The following is a 19,281-nucleotide window of genomic DNA, read 5'->3' on the forward strand; positions in this document are numbered from 1 at the left end:
TGCCACATCCCTCTGAATTGCTGAGACCTAACAGCCGATACTAAAAATCAGCACTGTGATTGACACTGGGGCAGAAACCATACCAAAGACTGTTGGCTGCAATCCAGAAACTGTTGCCCTCCAGTGGACCAAATTATACTTCATTACTTGACCAGTAATGTACCCCATAGAGCTAATTGTTAGTTAACCAAACTATCATGCATTCTTTGTTTTGTTTTGTGAGACAGAGTCTGGCTTTGTCTCCAGGCTGGAGTACAGTGGTGAGATCTCGGCTCACTGCAACCTCTGCCTCCCAGGTTCAAGCGATTCTCATGCCTCAGCCTTCTGAGTAGCTGGGATTACAGGTGTGAGCCACCATGCCTGGCTAATTTTTGTATTTTTAGTAGAGATAGGGTTTTGCCATGTTGGCAAACTCCTGACTTCAAGTGATTCACCCACCTCGGCCTCCCAAAGTGCTGAGATTATAGGCGTGAGCCACCATGCCCAGCCCTTTCATGCGTTCTAAAGATATTTTTCCAATCTTAAATTATTAACTGAATTTGGCTTACATATAAGAAACTAATACTCATGAAATCCAAAGACATTTTGGCTTAGTTTCAGCTGATGGCTTATAATCTAAGGAACTGCCCCTTAAACAATTATCTCTACTCATCAAATGGTGAATAAACTCATTCCCAAATGCTCTTTTTACCTGTTCTAGGACATGTGTACTTAATTGTGTGATTTTCCTCCAATAGTTGCTTGGAAGGTTTATTACTGTTATGACATCCTCCGACTTTCGTTCAGATACTTAGAATGAATGCTTATGCTCTCCTTTCCCACAGCCCTTGCTTTTCGACTGTGATCTAGGTGATTCCAGCTTTGCCAGTCAGCACATTCCTTCTTCATGGCTGCAAAAATCGGTTTAGAGGTAGGCATGTGACCTAACCAAGACTAAGAGGAGTGTATATCAAGGCTTTTTCTGGGAATGGCAGGATGCTCTTTCTTGATGAACATAGTGAAGAGATGTAGCCACAAGAGCTGCTGGCAGCAGTCTTGAGACCACAAAGGGAGCCAGCTATACATGGAGCTGACATATTGGAGAGCAGTGCAGAGCAATTGTAAAAAGTGAAGTCTTTGCTTTTCATTCCTTTGGCAAGACCTTTGAATTTCACATTTGTTTCACATGTGTTTGTAACCACTCTTTGAGACATGTTATAGATGACTGCTTAAAAAAAAAAGAAAAAAGAAGTGAAGTCTTTGGTGACAGCACCAAGCTGCTAGATCAAGCCTTGCTCAAAGTCCCAACCCATGGACTTTTCACTGGACATTATCTAATTGTTTAAGCGAGCTGAGTCAGGTTTTCTGTTCCTTGCAGTCAAAAGCACCCTATCATGTTGTATAAGCACTGACCATCAAATATAAACACAAAGAGAAGGTCCCTAGAATGTGAACTTATAGTGTAAAATAACATTTCATTTTCATGCCTTTTCAATTACTTAATGACACTGCCCCCTAAAATTATCCCTTCATTCCAGCCGTATAAATCTCTCCCGTATTATTTGATCATTCCTAGCAGAAGATAAACATCCTGTATTATTTTCTACCTTATAAAAAACAAATTTCCTTTGATCCCTGGAATCCCTCATCTGGATTTTCTCCTTAACTTCCTATTCCCTCTTGGACACCATCTTCTTTCCAACTTCTAAATATTGGATTAACTTAGTGCTTGAACTAAGATAATTAGTTCTCATTAGTTCTCCCATTCTCTATCAATAATCACTCTCTAGGTAATATATTCAAGTCCATGGCTCTATCATGCCAGATGCCCATAATATCTAGATGCTGATGACTCCCAAATACATGTCACAGCCGCCAACCTCTTTTCTGAACTCCAGAGCTGCACTGTTGATCCAAATACTTACACAAACTCTCTCCTTGGATAGCTAACAGGCATCTTAATCTCAACACATGCAAAGAGAATCTTTAATTTCTCCCAAACCCAAAACCTGTTTTTCCCCTAGTCTTTCCCATTTTAGGAAACAGCCACCATTGGCTCAGGCCAAAACTTCTTGGTGTTATCATTGACTTATCTTTCTTCTCCCATGCCACATTCAATCCATCAGCAAAGCCTGCTATCTCTACCTTTAAAATACACCCCAATTCCAAAGGTCACCTCCTCTGCTCTCCCTCTACTTCAAGCCATTCTCCTGTCTCACTGGAAGACTGCAATAGCCTCCTGGCTAGCCTCCTGTTCCCACAGTTACTCCCCTACACTCTATTTTCCTCGCAACATCTAAGTAACCCTTTTACAAGTAATAAATTATGTTTTAATGGGTATTGTTGTCAACTCTATGCTCATAGGGTTCTATGAGCAATTTTATAATGTGTCAATTTGGCTAATCTGGAACTATGTCTCCCAGAGTTATGGTCCCTGTATGGTTCTAGATTATAGTTAACTGAAAGAGATATTTTCACAAGATTTGGACAGGAGAAGTGAAGTGGCAGCCATTTGGTCATCATGGTTAGAGGTGGCGAGAGACAAATGCAGGGATGCTCCCAGATTCTAGCTTGCCCTGGCTCTCCCTGACTCTGTGACTCTATTTCTAACTCAATTCTCATTCTGCTGACCATTAGGGACCCCAGGCCCCACACTGGATCTAGAGCAATCTTCCACCAGCTCTCCTTCACCAGCTCTCTCTCTCTCAGAGTCCAAGGAGGAAATGACCATATTCTTCTGTGGGGATCCACAAAGGCTTCGAAGAAGAGGTGGATGTGAAGGAAGGAATGATACTTCCTTCTACAGACCCGCCGGCTTCCAGAGAAGAGCACCCAATGGATGAGGACCAAAAGGCTGCTCAGTGCAGGCCAGTGCATGCACCAGGAGCCTCCTGTCCAGCCTTTCACCGTTTAGTGCAACTTCCTACTCCAGAGCCACGAGACTTCATGACTTCCCATACACGAGGCCCCATAGTGGTACAAATAGAAGAACAGAGTCCACGGACACAATAGTAGTATTTTTCATTTCTCTAACACGTGATTTTTTTATTTAGGCTTCCTTTCCACCAGATGATAGAAACCATCCAAAGCAATTTGGTGACTCCCTCTGGGTTACCTACCTTTCCACTGGAGTTGTGTTCAAGTGCACATCCCGCCACCACTGTAACTGCCCTCTACATCCCTCCACTTCCCCTCTAACCTCTCCCTCCAGCTTGGAAAGTCCTTTTCAAGTCTGAGAGTGGCAGGCTGGGGTGGGGAAGCCTCTGTCCTACTTGTTGCCACGTTCTCTTTTAAATCTGTGGTCTATGCACTAGTCCTGCTGTTCACACTGTCCTGAACCACAGGAGAATCCACTTTTCTCTGCTTTCAACTGCCATATCCCTTCCAGAGACAGTGATCACAGAACTACTGAGCTAACTAAATGGGGAAAAGGGCCAAGGATCAAAAGACAGACCTGGGTAAAAACATAGATGGATAATTCTTTTATTTATTTAGAGACGGAGTCCCACTCTGTTGCCGAGACTGGAGTGCAGTGGAGGGATCTTGGCTCACTGCAACCTCCACCTCCCAGGTTCAAGCGATTCTCCTGCCTCAGCCTCCCGAGTAGCTGGGACTACAGGCATGTGCCACCGCGCTCAGCTTTTTTGTTAAAAAAAAAAAAGGGGGGGGGGGTTCACCATGTTGGCCAGGCCGGTCTTGAACTCCTGACCTCAAATGATCCGCCCACCTCGGCCTCGGAAAGTGTTGGGATTACGGGCATCAGCCACTACGCCCAGCCATAGATGGATATTTCAAAGGATACCATTTCACCATTCCAACTAATGAAAGGATTTAAAAATCATTAAAGTGTCAATGATTCATAATATTTTATCAAGAGTCATACTCTTAAAATGAAAAAAAAAATGAGAGTAAAGGTAGAATTTTACTCATCAGCTGTTGTGAGGGGATTTGGTGTGAAGGTGGAGGAGCCTTTTTTCTCCTAAATCCAGATACATGCTCGTCTGCCATTCTGTAGCAGACCCCTGTGCCTTTCTGACATCTCCCTCATCCTGCTACACTTTGCTCCATGCCTGGGGGCCCAATTGTCCATATTTATTTTTAATATTCTTTTTTTAAGCCAGACTATTTCTTTTTAAAGAAAAGCTATCTGCATGGTGGCAAAGATTAAATCTTGTGTGCATATCTGATTCTCTGAAGAAATTTTGTTCATTTTCTTGAATGCATCCAAACCACTGCTTTATTCCACTGTTAATCTGATGGTTCCCAAAGTATAGTCCCAAGACCAGCAGCATTTGTGTCACCTGAGAACGTGGTAGCAATGCAAATTCTTGACCTTGACTGCAGACTTACCAAATTAGCAATCTATGTTTTAACAAGAAGCCCTTCAAGTGATTCTAATGCCCACTAAAGTTTGAGAACCACTGGCTTGATCTATTAATGACCGCGATCAGCAATACGTGTTTACTATTTACTGCAGAGAGGCTGGAAGTAGTCACAGACCCAAATGGCGCTTCCCAGGCCTTGGAGAAATCAGAATGCAACCTGCTCTGAAGCCAAAACAAATTAAGAATACATACAGCATAGACAAGTCTCCATCTGTAGACTGCACACTCCCTGTAAAGTTTGTTATATATGAATCTGTTAGGATTTTTCCGGTTGCAAGGAACAGAAACTCAAGACAGCTTAAGCAAAAATGGGAAACCTATTTTTTTCAGGTGCGCTCATTGGTCTAAGATCTTTAGCCCCTTTTCACTTAAATCCTATGATTATACATTATTAAAGCATCAATAATTAATACTTTAAAATCACTGTATTTCTGGGTGAAATGAAAATTAAAAATTCAGGAACTTTGAAACCGAGAAGCTGAAATTCATCTTGAATATATACAATTTAATAAACCTTAAAAATAGGGATCTAAAGGAGTTGTAAGAAAAAATTTTTTGACATGACAATCTTTACCCAGCCTGATTCTCAAAAACCAACCAAACAACTATGCTCCATTTGCAAAGCAATTTGTCTTCTCCAAGCATATTTCAGGCCGGAGAATAAGAGATGTAACAGACACTCAGAGGGGCAGGAAATGCTTTTTCCCTTGCATATATTAACATCATTTGGGACGGGAAGCGTCCTTTACAACTAAGATTGTGGCGCCATCTTGAGTTCCTGAGAAGGACAGATAACTTGACTGAAATGTTTACAGACTGGATTATAAAAGAACTAAAGGAATTGTAAATAAAATCCAGAATACCTGTAGGTGATTAAGCATGAAGGAACACGAAAGGGAAGCCTGAATAAATGAACCCAGAGAATATTCTGCAGATTTCTGCAACTGTACCTGTGATGGCCTCTCTAGTCTATAGCCAGAGCTCCCACCCCAGATCCTGCTACTTCAACTGTGGTCTGGGACAACAGCTTTAGCATCACTTGAAAGCTAGTTAAAAATCGAGATTCTTGGGCCCAATCCCAGACCTAATGAATGATAATCTGCATTTTCCAGGTAGTTTGTATGCACACTGAAGTCTGAGAAACTGCTCTCTATGCCTTCCTTCACAAACAGGGTAGGGGAGGTGGGATGGAAAAGGGAGACAGGCACCCCACCAATGGATAGAACTGCAGTCTTGATAAGATGCCATGTATTAAAACTTAAATATCAGCAAGTTATGAATCCAAGCCATAAGAAAAGGCAGAGTAGTGATCATATTAAAAATACTATACATTTTCCAAAGACAATAATTTGAGGACCTCTGTCTTAATCCACAGCTTCCTAAAGACCAAAAGCTTTCTTGCCTTGCTTACATTGATCATGCTCCTTGCTTCTACCAACTCAGCAAGACTGTAATGTTTCCTGGATCTCACCGAGGAGGTTTCCTCTCCTGGATTCCCACTGCATTCTTTCCACTTCCTTACTACACTCTAACTCTTACTACTGTACAAAACGGTTGTCCACCCATTGTAGCCCCTTTTCTGGATTGTCATTTCCTTGGCAAGAACCATACTTATGCATTTGAATTCACTCGTTTGTTCAGTAATTTATTCTAATACTAAGCACCTACTACATGCCTGACATTATAGATTTGATTAAAATATGAAACATATAATCCCAACTTTCGTGGAGCTTATGTATTTGCAGAGTGAAATGTCAATTACAATAGAACATAAATGTTATGATAAGGAAAGTAGGGTGTTTTGGGGAACTTACATGGAGCCACCTAACTTGGACCTGGAAGGGTTACCTACAATCTCAGCTGAAGGACATAACCAGGCAAGGTGGGGGGAAGTTACAAAGTGTTCCAGGAAGAGGGCATGCCACCATCATTAAAACATTATCTTGGTCATAGATAATGCCAAAAATAAATGTGTGTTTGACAAAATTTGGAGTTTTGTATTCCCTCAAGCATTCCAGTCACTTGGTAAATTGACTGGCTAATTAGAGTTGCACCAATTATCTTTTTTAAAAAGAGAGATAGCTTTCAAAGTATTGCCTATAACTATTTTTATTTAGAATAACTGCTACTTTTGAAAAGCATTTTCGAATCCAGATCCCAGAGCTTGCTATTCCACTCTAAGAACTAGCAAAAGGAGCTTTACCTGAGTTAACAGAAATTTCAAAGAAATTAAACATCATGGAATTAAACTTGTAAGCTGAACCCTCTGTTAAGTCAGGAATGGTCTATAAGTAACACTCTAAAAATTGGGGTTATCTATTTTCCCTTATTATTGTCAGTTTCTATGTTTGAGCCTATGCTATTAGGTACCTACAAATTAAGAAATGTTACACTGCTTGACTGACCTTTATCATTACGAAATGTCCCTCTTTATTTCCAGAAATGCTCACTGTCTTAAAGTCTAATTTGTCTGATATTAGAATAGTTATCTAATAAAAGATTCATATCCAGAATATAGAATATCTGGAATAGAACATTATTTAAAAGAGGGCCCAGAGACTAAATAGGCACCTCAAAAAAGAGGACATCTAGATAGCCAATAAACATTAAATGAGTTCAACCTCATTAGTCATCAGGGAAATGTAAAATGAAACCACAATGATGGCTGAAGATACATTAAGTAAAAATAAAAATTAAAAAAAGAACACTGGGAATACCAAATCTTTGCAAGGACTAAGACGACCAGAATTCTTACACACTTATGGTGGCAGTGTAAAAACTGAACAACTTTGGCAGTGCCAAAGCTGAACACATTCCACTCCAGAAATGCACACACATGTGCACCCAAAGACATGCATAAGAGTGTTTCTATGAAGTGTTCCTAACAGCTCCAAACAGAAAACAACCCAATGCCCATCAATGGGAAGAGGAATACATAGCCTATTCATATAGAGATGCTGCTGGTCTTACAATGGAGCTGCATCGCAATAAACTCACAGTAAGTCAAAAATACGTTAAGTCAAAAAATGCATTTAACATCCAGGTAAACCCATCATAAAGCTGAAAACTTGTAAGGTGAACCCTCTGTTAAGTCAGGGATGGTCTGCAATTAACCATTATACAGCAATGAAAGTGAAGGAACTATGGTCACACTTACCATGGATCAATCAGCCTCACAATACTGAGGGAAAGAAGCCATACACAGAAGGGTATCTAATATATATAAAGTCCAGAAACAGGCAAAACCAATTTATGTGATAGAAGTCAGGAGCTAATAATTGGAAGAGAACAAGAAGGAGCCTTTAGTGCTGTAACAATGTTCTATTTCATTTGGTGTTTGGGTGTGGTTACCAGTGTGTATGCTTTCTTATAAATTTATCAATGTTTTTGTACATATACTACAATAAAATGTTTACAAATTTAAAAAATGATTTAACTACATGAGGGGATGTGGCAGAAACAAAGGTGGTAGGGAATGTCTAAAATTGATAAATCAAGAAATAGCTATAAAGGCATATTGTTTAAAAAAATGAAATGCAATTACACCAACTAGAAGAGTTTAAAATCGTTGCTCCTAAGGTTTGGAGGGGATTGCTTTTCAGTTTTTTTGGCACTTTCTTAAAGTGACATGCATATGTTATGTATATGGAAATGGTCAGAACATTCCAATTCTTCACAAAGGAAAAATCACTAATGTAGGTTAAAAAAAAAAAAGAGACAGCTTCCTGCAGCTAACAATGTCAAAGTCCATCTGTTAGAAGAAAATTCATTCTGCTTCTCAGCACAAATTATGATTTTAAACACCAAATTTAAAAGTTAAAACTTTACATAAAGTAATGCCAGATGCTATCATATCACCGGTTTTAAGCCAAATGTTAATCATTCAGAAAGGGGAGAAAGAGACAAATGCTAGATATATTTTATTCTATTAATGCAAAACAAACTACCATTGCTGTTTCATACTTATTTTCTCATTATATAAAAAGTAAAAACTTATTATGAGAACACGGTGATATGTCTTGGCATGCAGCGTGGTGCTCATGGATGAAAGTTCTTATTCTTTGGTTTATTCTTCGGATTAAACTACCATTTCCCACTGCAGTTTCTGGAAGGCGTTAATAGGAATTATGTAGAAAAAGATGTTCCGTGGTCAATCATGTTTTTGAACCAATGGATTTCTTTACTGTGGGTCTTCGAAGAACCACTATTATGTTAATGTGATTCTCCAGAAGGATCTTCCTCTGTGCCTCAAATGGTGAGGCACTGTAATATTTGTTACATAAAAAAGAAAATAATTAAGAAAAAAAGCCCAAATTGTTGTTGTTGTTGTTTTGATGGCAAGAATCATAACAAAAGCAATTATAAGGCAGCTAGGAGAATACTTCTACGAGTAGGTTTAAGGTAACCCAGAAATCTGAAAATCTGAAACTTTCCCATGCCTTAAAATCTTTTCCAAGACGAATAGTATCTTTTAAGGTCTCCTGGCTGTTTGGTAGCATTTGTCAGGTACACAGATTTTACTGAACTTTTCTAAAAGAGAAATTCATTCAATTAAAAACCACACTTGGCAAAACTTTAAAAAAGAGACACTGTGCTAAAAGCATTTTCTGAATTTATTTTTGTGTTTTTCAAGTCAAGACTAAACTATCTATGTTTTCAAGTCAAGGCTGAATTATAAATGAACTTCTCAGTATTTAGATACCAGAATAAAAAGAACAAGCAAAGGTTGTATAGGATATCTGAGTTTTTTTTTTTTTTTAATCTGAACAGAAAATAAGTATACAAGTTCGCTAAACAGAAGTGGTAAAAATTGAATGTTACGTATTATGGAATTCAGTACATCAGTTTACTTCGGTAGCCAGTGATTGTTATAGTTAATTCTGCAAAAAAACAAAACCAGTTATGCAGAAACAAGAGTACAAAATGCCCCTTTCTGAAGCTCAGTTTGAGAAACTGATTTCGTATCTAGCTTATTGATTATACTCAGTTTCAATTCTCCCTGTGCAAATAATACATAAAGTCATTAATGATGATTTGATGAACTGAAATCATCTTCTCTTAGGATCGTTTGACATCATAACCCAAATATAAAAAAGTTATTCAAGATTCACAGAGATAAAACAGTGCCTCGGAAACATAATTCACCCATGTATATATAATAATTTTAGAACATACTTTTTAAACATAAAATCACAGTCAAAGACAGTGATAGCATTGCATACTCAGTGCATTATTTCATGTAGTGCCTTCCTATGGCTCATTTGGAGTTTAATACCAAATAACCACCACACTTCTAATGAATGGGCTTCTAACACACACAAATTTGTCTAATTCTCTTAAAAATCTAAAACTCTTATAAGACCTTGAGCCTGGCATGTTAAGGACTTTGTGTTTTAATATCCCAAACATTGGGAAGATTAGGTGTGATACATGGTAACCCCTCCTTGTAAGCAAGACTGCACATATACTTTAAACAACTCAATACTGCAGACTGAGAGGGGTACATTTATCATTTAGTTAAGGAAAACCAAAATGGCTTTTCCTGGAGTCAAATGCACTCCAAGACACACACAAGGAATGAGTATTACTGTGGCAGCTAAAGAAATCTGCCACTGTATAATAAACGCTGTTATGCAATGATGTTAAACATTTAAATAATACATTATGATTTGTTTCCAACTACCATAGGGCACAGGAAAATGAAACTGAAGACTATCTTGCTAGAACAGGACAAATGATGACCCAGTTTTAAATAGGGTTCTTCATTGAAGGAAAAGATAGAGCCATAAAAGTCCAATTAGCTGACTTCGAATGGTTTACATCCCAGGATGAATCAGGTTACAGTGATTGAAGCCCAATTTAATTTAGGCAGGTTTTTAACCACAAGAATAAGGACATTCTTAGTACATATTATTAATTAAACCAACATATACACAATTAGCAATATCCTATATAATATTAAATGTTTTAACAACTTGTTCTCCATTATTCTGTATCTAATTTGTTGCTTTGTTTTTTTTTAAAAAAAACTAAGCTCAACTTTATTTTACAATGTACTTTGCCTTTCTAAGTATATTCTGTAATTATTTCACTGAAGCAGGTATAGTTCTCCAGATTTCTCTAAGAGCCAAACTCAACTGTATCTTCTGTTATCTGTTTGAATTCATAGTTGCCTCTGCCATCCATATGCAGGTAGTACTATGGGAAAGAAGGGGGAAAAAAAGTCAGTAACTAAGAGTGAATATAGTACTGTCCTTTATGAAAAGTAAAATACAGACTTCCTCATTATTTTAAGGGAGCTAAATCTGTAAGCATCCCACAAATCAGAATGCTTCCGTAACTCCATGACCAAGGATCTCAGCTACCAGTAGGTTAAACTGTGCTAAATGCAAGACTGTTCCATAGGTCAGTCAGTATTGTTTCCTGTAGCCTGATTTCCTAATCAGCTTGAAATCTCCAGCTTAAGGTTTTTTATTTGTTTTTAATTTAGTAGAGGGGAAAAAGAGCTATAAAAACTGCCGATATATCCTAACCTCTGAAGACACAACAGCAGTTACAAAGCCTTCTGTTTTTATTTAGTGGCTTATTTTCAGAAAGCTTTCTGAGTTTCCATTTTCTGTATTACTATTTCTTAGCTATCCTGGCCCCTCACATTCTAGTTGTGTTCCCCTCCTTCACATGATCACTGGCGTGATGATTATTTTGCTACTTGTCTATACCTCCAAAAGAAGAGGAAGGGTGAAACCCAAATGCTCTCAATTCCTCTCAATGTCCTATGGCTATAATACTTATGAACTTCCGAGAAAACATAAAGGCTTGGCTATATTTTAAATGGCTTTGATTTCTAGTTATTCAATTTCCTGCTCAGTTCATGAAAAATTGACAAGTTATAATATGCCATAAAATAATAAAAGCTATCTTTAAAAGTCACACAGTTATATAGAATTTCACTGAATTTTATTAAGTACTTTCATATAGGCTACCTGTCTAATTTTCATGGTAATCTAAGAGATAGGAAGGTAAGGCTCAATAACTTCATTATACAAAGGAAGCAACAACTGAGGCTAGAAACATTGGTGCCTGAACCCAGGCTGACTTCAAATCCTATGCTCTTCATTTTATCACTTGTAGACTATCATCTACATCCTAAAGTTCTTGAAGGTAAAAACTGTAATTAATTTGCATCCCTCATGACACTTAGCTCAGTATCTGGCAAAAAAAAGGTCCTTAATCAGGTATGTATTTTGTGGAACAAGGCACCTTTACCATTATTCCAATTTTTCTCAAACCCTTGCTTTTACCTAAAATTTCTATATCATTTAGGAAGGAAAAGAAGGAAAGAAGAGACGAAAGGAAAGAGGGAAGGGGGAAAGACAGAAAGGAAAGAAGAAAAGAAAGGAAGGAAGAAAGGAAGGGAGGGAGGGAGGGAGGAGGAAAGAAAGAGAATTAAACTGGGTTTACTTTCAGGTTTTGAGCATTTCACATTGAGTTGAAAAGAACTGACATAGTGAGAATGGCACTACTGAAGCACCAGAATAAGTAATACACGTGCACCAATGTAAGCCTCATTTGAATATCTTTGTAAATTATAGTGACTACCTAATGAATCCTACTTACTACAGTACATTGATAAACATAGCTTATGTTATTCAATCTTCCCCCTTGTAGTCCTGACCTCTATTAAAAATGTCCCTAAATTTTTTGCCATCTAATTCTTCTTAAGACTTTTTCTCCTCTGTCACTGCTGGATAAGAAAAGTTTACTTCACCATATTTGTGATAAGACTATGCAAAGTTTAGTCAGTTACTATTAACAGATAAGAGTCACTTATAAAACTGGAGAAAAACTGTTACACCATTGCTTTCAAAACTGACAACTATAATATTTAAGAAAATCCTATTTTATAAAACAAAACCACCTTTTCTCCTTAAGACATATGTTTAAGGGAATACAAACCATAAAATCTAAAACCATATTAACCTGAATTCATATTTTAAAGAAAATAAAATTTCACTGTACCATTCAATGAAAGAAATACAAACCTCATGATGTTTCCAAAGAGATTTCCTATGAGACACAGTGAAGAGAGTGATGCCAACCTAATACAAAGAAAATGATTTAGGTTTAATCAGTAACAGAGTCACAAATTAAACTAGTCCATGTACTTTAAGCTGTTAAGAGGACAGTCTTCAGTGACTAAAGTTAAAAAGCAATGTCAATGAGAAAAAATTTACAACTGGATGCAAAATGTTTATAGCAATGGAAAGTACTGGCCATCAACCACATAATAAAAACTACCAGGTACTGGCATTAAGTGTACTATTTTCTTTTGGGCAAAAAACATATCTCCTATCATGTCTCCTATTTTATTGTGAAAAATATATGAGAGGAATATGAGAAGGATAAAAATAGCCAAAGGTCAAAATCAGGAAAAATTAAATCAGTATAGCATTGTTGACAGTCAACTTGCTTTTCAAATACAGGGTCATAATCCCCTACCGTAAACTACTGTTTTGGAATGTGTCTTGGAATTCAGATTTTGAAAATGTATTATTTAACACCCCCAGAGAGTTCTGAGGCAGAATTTTATAATTAAACACATAAATGTTTCTGTAGCAACACACATGGACACTGATATTGAGACATATAGAGTTTAAATATCTTTTGTTAGCTTAGGCGAAGTTTTACCCAGTGAGCTTGCTACAAAATTATGAAAAATGTTTTAAATTTAAGCACTTTCTGGATTTCAGATTGTGAATACGTATTTATAGATCTGTACTTCAGATTTTCAAAAAAAAAAAAACATTAATAGATAATAGCTGTAGTTGCTCTAGATCAGTGGTTCTCAACCAAGGTGGGGAGGTCAGTGATATTTGTCCCTCAGGGGGACATTTGGCAATGACTGGAGGCATTTTTATTTTCACAACTGAAAGCACTACTGCCATCTAATGGGCAGAGGCCAGGGATGCTTTCTAAACATCCTCCAGTGCACAGCAACCCTCAACCCTGCCCAACTAGGAATTAACAGTCAAAAGGTCAATAGTGCCAGGACTGAGAAACCCCACTCTGGGTCACTGTTCCTCCAAGTGGATCACTCAAGGCTGGCAAACGCATGCTTAGGGTATCTGGGAAATTTCCACCATGGTTTCTTAATTTTATTTTCATTTTGACGATAATTTTTAAAAGATCATTATAAGTATATTCTAGATCATTTTTACCATGAGATTCAAGTTCCTCGGTTTGTATTTACACCTCTGATTGCCAAAGTGATATAACATAAAACTTCTAATGTGTAATAAGTTTGGCTGCACTGTAAAAAGGTTCTTAAATTGGTTAGGAATTGCATAATAAAATAAGCATATTATCAGTATTAATAAAACATATATTTCAACCATACCACACTTTTCTGATTTTTCAGAGCTCATTTAAGGTATTATTTCTCTGTTTATGATACTACAATAATTGGATTAGACATCTTCTTAATGCACACATTCTTTACACGAGGATACAAAAAATATATGAAGTATATAAGTCAAAATAAAAAGCAAAATGCAAAATAATGAAATTTGAACCTCAGATTCTATCTTTCCTTAATTAAATCCCAAACCACTGGTTTAGTTTCATCTAAACGGTATCATAGGTCTCTTTAATGTTGTGAATTTGAAACTGTATTTAAGTTTTGTCTGTATTTAATGTGTAAGTTTATATTAGTTTTGTAGCTGTAAAAGAGCTCTAAGCTTAAGGAATTCACACCTCATCATGTTTATACACGTTTAAGTGGTATCACAGTAATTTAAATTATCAATGAGGCCCCATATGAATTTTCTTTTAAATGGAACTGATGTTTTATAGAATTTATACAGTCTTATGTGGGGACTTCAAGCCTATAGCTAGAGCATAAGAGGAAATCACGTGGTCAAAATTACCAGCAAAGAGCTGCTATGTCATTGAATCAACTGCAGACTACATGGTTTTATGTACATGAGAATACCATAAACATCTCTAATACCTATATATTTGAAAACCAACATGAACAAATGTATGATTATATATTACCAAGGCAAATTCAAGAATAGAAAATAAATCATTAACAAGATAAAATCAGTAGTTAAAATCTTTCTACAAAGAATAGCAAATTCTTTCATCATCACGCCAGTGCTTCTCAAACTTTAATGCGCATTTGAATCATCTTAGAATTTTGGTAAAATGCAGATTCTGATTTAGCAGGGCTTGAAATTCTGCATTTCTAACAAACCCCTAGGTGACACTGCTGCTGCTGATCATGAACACACTTGGAATAGTAGGAATTCATAATATATATACTCAATATGACCTTTTTTATTTATTGAGAACTCCCAAAGAACACATACAAAATGTTAAAAATCCTCATCTACCTCATTTACTTATATAGAAACTATAAAACAGCTAGGATATACTACATTTGTTCCAAAATTTAACCATAGTATAGATGTTGGTAACAATTTCTCAAAGAAAGAAAACTGATACTATTGAATAATTACTTAAAGAATGGAACCAATAAAGATAGCCTCAGATTTAGCTACTAAAAGCAGCTTTGGTAAAATATTGCTCAGGCTAGAAAATAAAACAGATAAATTAAAAATTGCCAAATAATTAATGTTGAGTTTTATTCATTAAAAAACTCTAATGTTCAGATAAAGTTAATGGAAAAATTAAGAAAAGGTCAGTTTATTAACTCTAAGTAATGAGGTAAAGTGAAATAGATTTAAATATGTTGTTTTATATAAATGAGGTATCTTTTATATCTCATTTATATATAAATGAGATATCTTTTATATCTCATTTATATATAAATATCTTTTATATCTCATTTATATATGAGATATCTTTTATATCTTTTATCTTTTATATCTCATTTATATAAAACAACATATTTAAATCTATTTCCCATATAGAAAGAGAATTATAAAGAGATTTAAATATGTTGTTTTACATAAATGAGATATCTTTTATATCTCATTTATATATCAATGAGATATCTTTTATATGACTACCTAAAATTTCTATATCATTTAGGAAGGAAAAAAAGGAAAAAGGAAGGAAAGAAGAGAAGAAATCAGTAGTGAGGGTCCTGTCTGTTAGAAGGAAAACTAACAAACAGAAAGGACATCCACACCAAAAACCCATCTGTACATCACCGTCATCAAAGACCAAAAGTAGACAAAACCAGAAAGATGGGGAAAAAACAGAACAGAAAAACTGGAAACTCTAAAAAGCAGAGCGCCTCTCCTCCTCCAAAGGAACGCAGTTCCTCACCAGCAATGGAACAAAGCTGGACGGAGAATGACTTTGACGAGCTGAGAGAAGAAGGCTTCAGACGATCAAATTACTCCGAGCTACGGGAGGAAATTCAAACCAAAGGCAAAGAAGCTGAAAACTTTGAAAAAAGTTTAGAAGAATGTATAACTAGAATAACCAATACAGAGAAGTGCTTAAAGGAGCTGATGGAGCTGAAAACCAAGGCTCCAGAACTACGTGAAGAATGCAGAAGCCTCAGGAGCCGATGCGATCAACTGGAAGAAAGGGTATCAGTGATGGAAGATGAAGTGAATGAAATGAAGCGAGAAGGGAAGTTTAGAGAAAAAAGAACAAACAGAAACGAGCAAAGCCTCCAAGAAATATGGGACTATGTGAAATGACCAAATCTACATCTGATTGGTGTACCTGAAAGTGACGGGGAGAATGGAACCAAGTTGGAAAACACTCTGCAGGATATTATCCAGGAGAACTTCCCCAGTCTAGCAAGGCAGGCCAACGTTCAGATTCAGGAAATACAGAGAACGCCACAAAGATACTCCTCGAGAAGAGCAACTCCAAGACACATAATTGTCAGATTCACCAAAGTTGAAATGAAGGAAAAAATATTAAGGGCAGCCAGAGAGAAAGGTCAGGTTACCCACAAAGGGAAGCCCATCAGACTAACAGCGGATCTCTCGGTAGAAACTCTACAAGCCAGAAGAGAGTGGGGGACAATATTCAACATTCTTAAAGAAAAGAATTTTCAACCCAGAATTTCATATCCAGCCAAACTAAGCTTCATAAGTAAAGGAGAAATAAAATACTTTACAGACAAGCAAATGCTGAGAGATTTTGTCACCACCAGGCCTGCCCTAAAAGAGCTCCTGAAGGAAGCAATAAACATGGAAAGGAACAACTGGTACCAGCCACTGCAAAATCATGCCAAAATGTAAAGACCATCGAGACTAGGAAGAAACTGCATGAACTAACGAGCAAAATAACCAGCTAACATCATAATGACAGGATCAAATTCACACATAACAATATTAACTTTAAATGTAAATGGACTAAATGCTCCAATTAAAAGACACAGACTGGCAAATTGGATAAGGAGTCAAGACCCATCAGTGTGCTGTATTCAGGAAACCCATCTCACGTGCAGAGACACACATAGGCTCAAAATAAAAGGATGGAGGAAGATCTACCAAGCAAATGGAAAACAAAAAAAAGGCAGGGGTTGCAATCCTAGTCTCTGATAAAACAGACTTTAAACCAACAAAGATCAAAAGAGACAAAGAAGGCCATTACATAATGGTAAAGGGATCAATTCAACAAGAAGAGCTAACTATCCTAAATATATATGCACCCAATACAGGAGCACCCAGATTCATAAAGCAAGTCCTGAGCGACCTACAAAGAGACTTAGACTCCCACACATTAATAATGGGAGACTTTAACACCCCACTGTCAACATTAGTCAGATCAACAAGACAGAAAGTCAACAAAGATACCCAGCAATTGAACTCAGCTCTGCACCAAGCAGACCTAATAGACATCTATAGAACTCTCCACCCCAAATCAACAGAATACACATTTTTTTCAGGACCACACCACACCTATTCCAAAATTGACCACATACTTGGAAGTAAAACTCTCCTCAGCAAATGTAAAAGAACAGAAATTATAACAAACTATCTCTCAGACCACAGTGCAATCAAACTAGAACTCAGGATTAAGAATCTCACTCAAAACCACTCAACTACATGGAAACTGAACAACCTGCTCCTGAATGACTACTGGGTACATAACAAAATGAAGGCAGAAATAAAGATGTTCTTTGAAACCAACGAGAACAAAGACACAACATACCAGAATCTCTGGGATGCATTCAAAGCAGTGTGTAGAGGGAAATTTATAGCACTAAATGCCCACAGGAGAAAGCAGGAAAGATCCAAAATTGACACCCTAACATCACAATTAAAAGAACTAGAAAAGCAAGAGAAAACACATTCAAAAGCTAGCAGAAGGCAAGAAATAACTAAAATCAGAGCAGAACTGAAGGAAATAGAGACATAAAAAGCCCTTCAAAAAATTAATGAATCCAGGAGCTGGTTTTTTGAAAGGATCAACAAAATTGATAGACTGCTAGCAAGACTAATAAAGAAAAAAAGAGAGAAGAATCAAATAGACACAATAAAAAATGATAAAGGGGATATCACCACCGATCCCACAAAAATACAAACTACCATCAGAGAATACTACAAACACCTCTACGCAAATAAACTAGAAAATCTAGAAGAAATGGATAAATTCCTCGATACATACACTCTCCCAAGACTAAACCAGGAAGAAGTTGAATCTCTGAATAGACCAATAACAGAAGCTGAAATTGTGGCAATAATCAATAGCTTACCAACCAAAAAGAGTCCAGGACCAGACGGATTCACAGTCGAATTCTACCAGAGGTACAAGGAGGAACTGGTACCATTCCTTCGGAAACTATTCCAGTCAACAGAAAAAGAGGGGATCCTCCCTAACTCATTTTATGAGGCCAGCATCATCCTGATACCAAAGCCAGGCAGAAACACAACCAAAAAAAGAGAATTTTAGACCAATATCCTTGATGAACATTGATGCAAAAATCCTCAGTAAAATACTGGCAAACCGAATCCAGCAGCACATCAAAAAGCTTATCCACCATGATCAAGTGGGCTTCATCCCTGGGATGCAAAGGCTGGTTCAATATACACAAATCAATAAATGTAATCCAGCATATAAACAGAACCAAAGACAAAAACCACATGATTATCTCAATAGATGCAGAAAAGGCCTTTGACAAAATTCAACAACCATTCATGGTAAAAACTCTCAATAAATTAGGTATTGATGGGACCTATCTCAAAATAATAAGAGCTATCTATGACAAACCCACAGCCAATATCATACTGAATGGGCAAAAACTGGAAGCATTCCCTTTGAAAACTGGCACAAGACAGGGATGCCCTCTCTCACCACTCCTATTCAACATAGTGTTGGAAGTTCTGGCCAGGACAATTAGGCAGGACAAGGAAATAAAGGGTATTCAATTAGGAAAAGAGGAAGTCAAATTGTCCCTGTTTGCAGATGACATGATTGTATATCTAGAAAACCCCATTGTCTCAGCCCAAAATTTCCTTAAGCTGATAAGCAACTTCAGCAAAGTCTCAGGATACAAAATCAATGTACAAAAATCACAAGCATTCTTATACACCAACAACAAACAGCCAAATCACGAGTGAACTCCCATTCACAATTGCTTCAAAGAGAATAAAATACCTAGGAATCCAACTTACAAGGGATGTGAAGGACCTCTTCAAGGAGAACTACAAACCACTGCTCAAGGAAATAAAAGAGGATACAAACAAATGGAAGAACATTCCATGCTCATGAGTAGGAAGAATCAATATCGTGAAAATGGCCATACTGCCCAAGGTAATTTACAGATTCAATGCCATCCCCATCAAGCTACCAATGACTTTCTTCACAGAATTGGAAAAAACTACTTTAAAGTTCATATGGAACCAAAAAAGAGCACGCATTGCCAAGTCAATCCTAAGCCAAAAGAACAAAGCTGGAGGCATCACACTACCTGACTTCAAAC

The 19,281-nt window shown here is 37.0% G+C and overlaps 1 protein-coding gene across 7 annotated transcripts in view; it reads right to left on the reverse strand.

Moving 5' to 3' along the window:
• Positions 1-8,959: 8,959 nt before the first annotated feature.
• The window catches only part of ABCD3 (ATP binding cassette subfamily D member 3), a 100,544-nt gene continuing 90,222 nt past the window's right edge, over positions 8,960-19,281 (reverse strand). For all 7 annotated transcript variants that reach the window (XM_016922715.3, XM_016922737.3, XM_016922704.3 and 4 more), the window contains 2 exons: positions 12,407-12,463; positions 8,960-10,562 (listed from right to left, as the gene is read on the reverse strand). In XM_016922715.3, coding sequence (XP_016778204.1) covers positions 10,485-10,562; positions 12,407-12,463 — 135 coding nt within the window. In that variant the 3' untranslated portion in view covers positions 8,960-10,484. The remainder of the gene's footprint in view (positions 10,563-12,406; positions 12,464-19,281) is intronic.

This window comes from Pan troglodytes, chromosome 1 (assembly GCF_028858775.2).
Source record: "Pan troglodytes isolate AG18354 chromosome 1, NHGRI_mPanTro3-v2.0_pri, whole genome shotgun sequence".
Classification (NCBI taxonomy): domain Eukaryota; kingdom Metazoa; phylum Chordata; class Mammalia; order Primates; family Hominidae; genus Pan; species Pan troglodytes.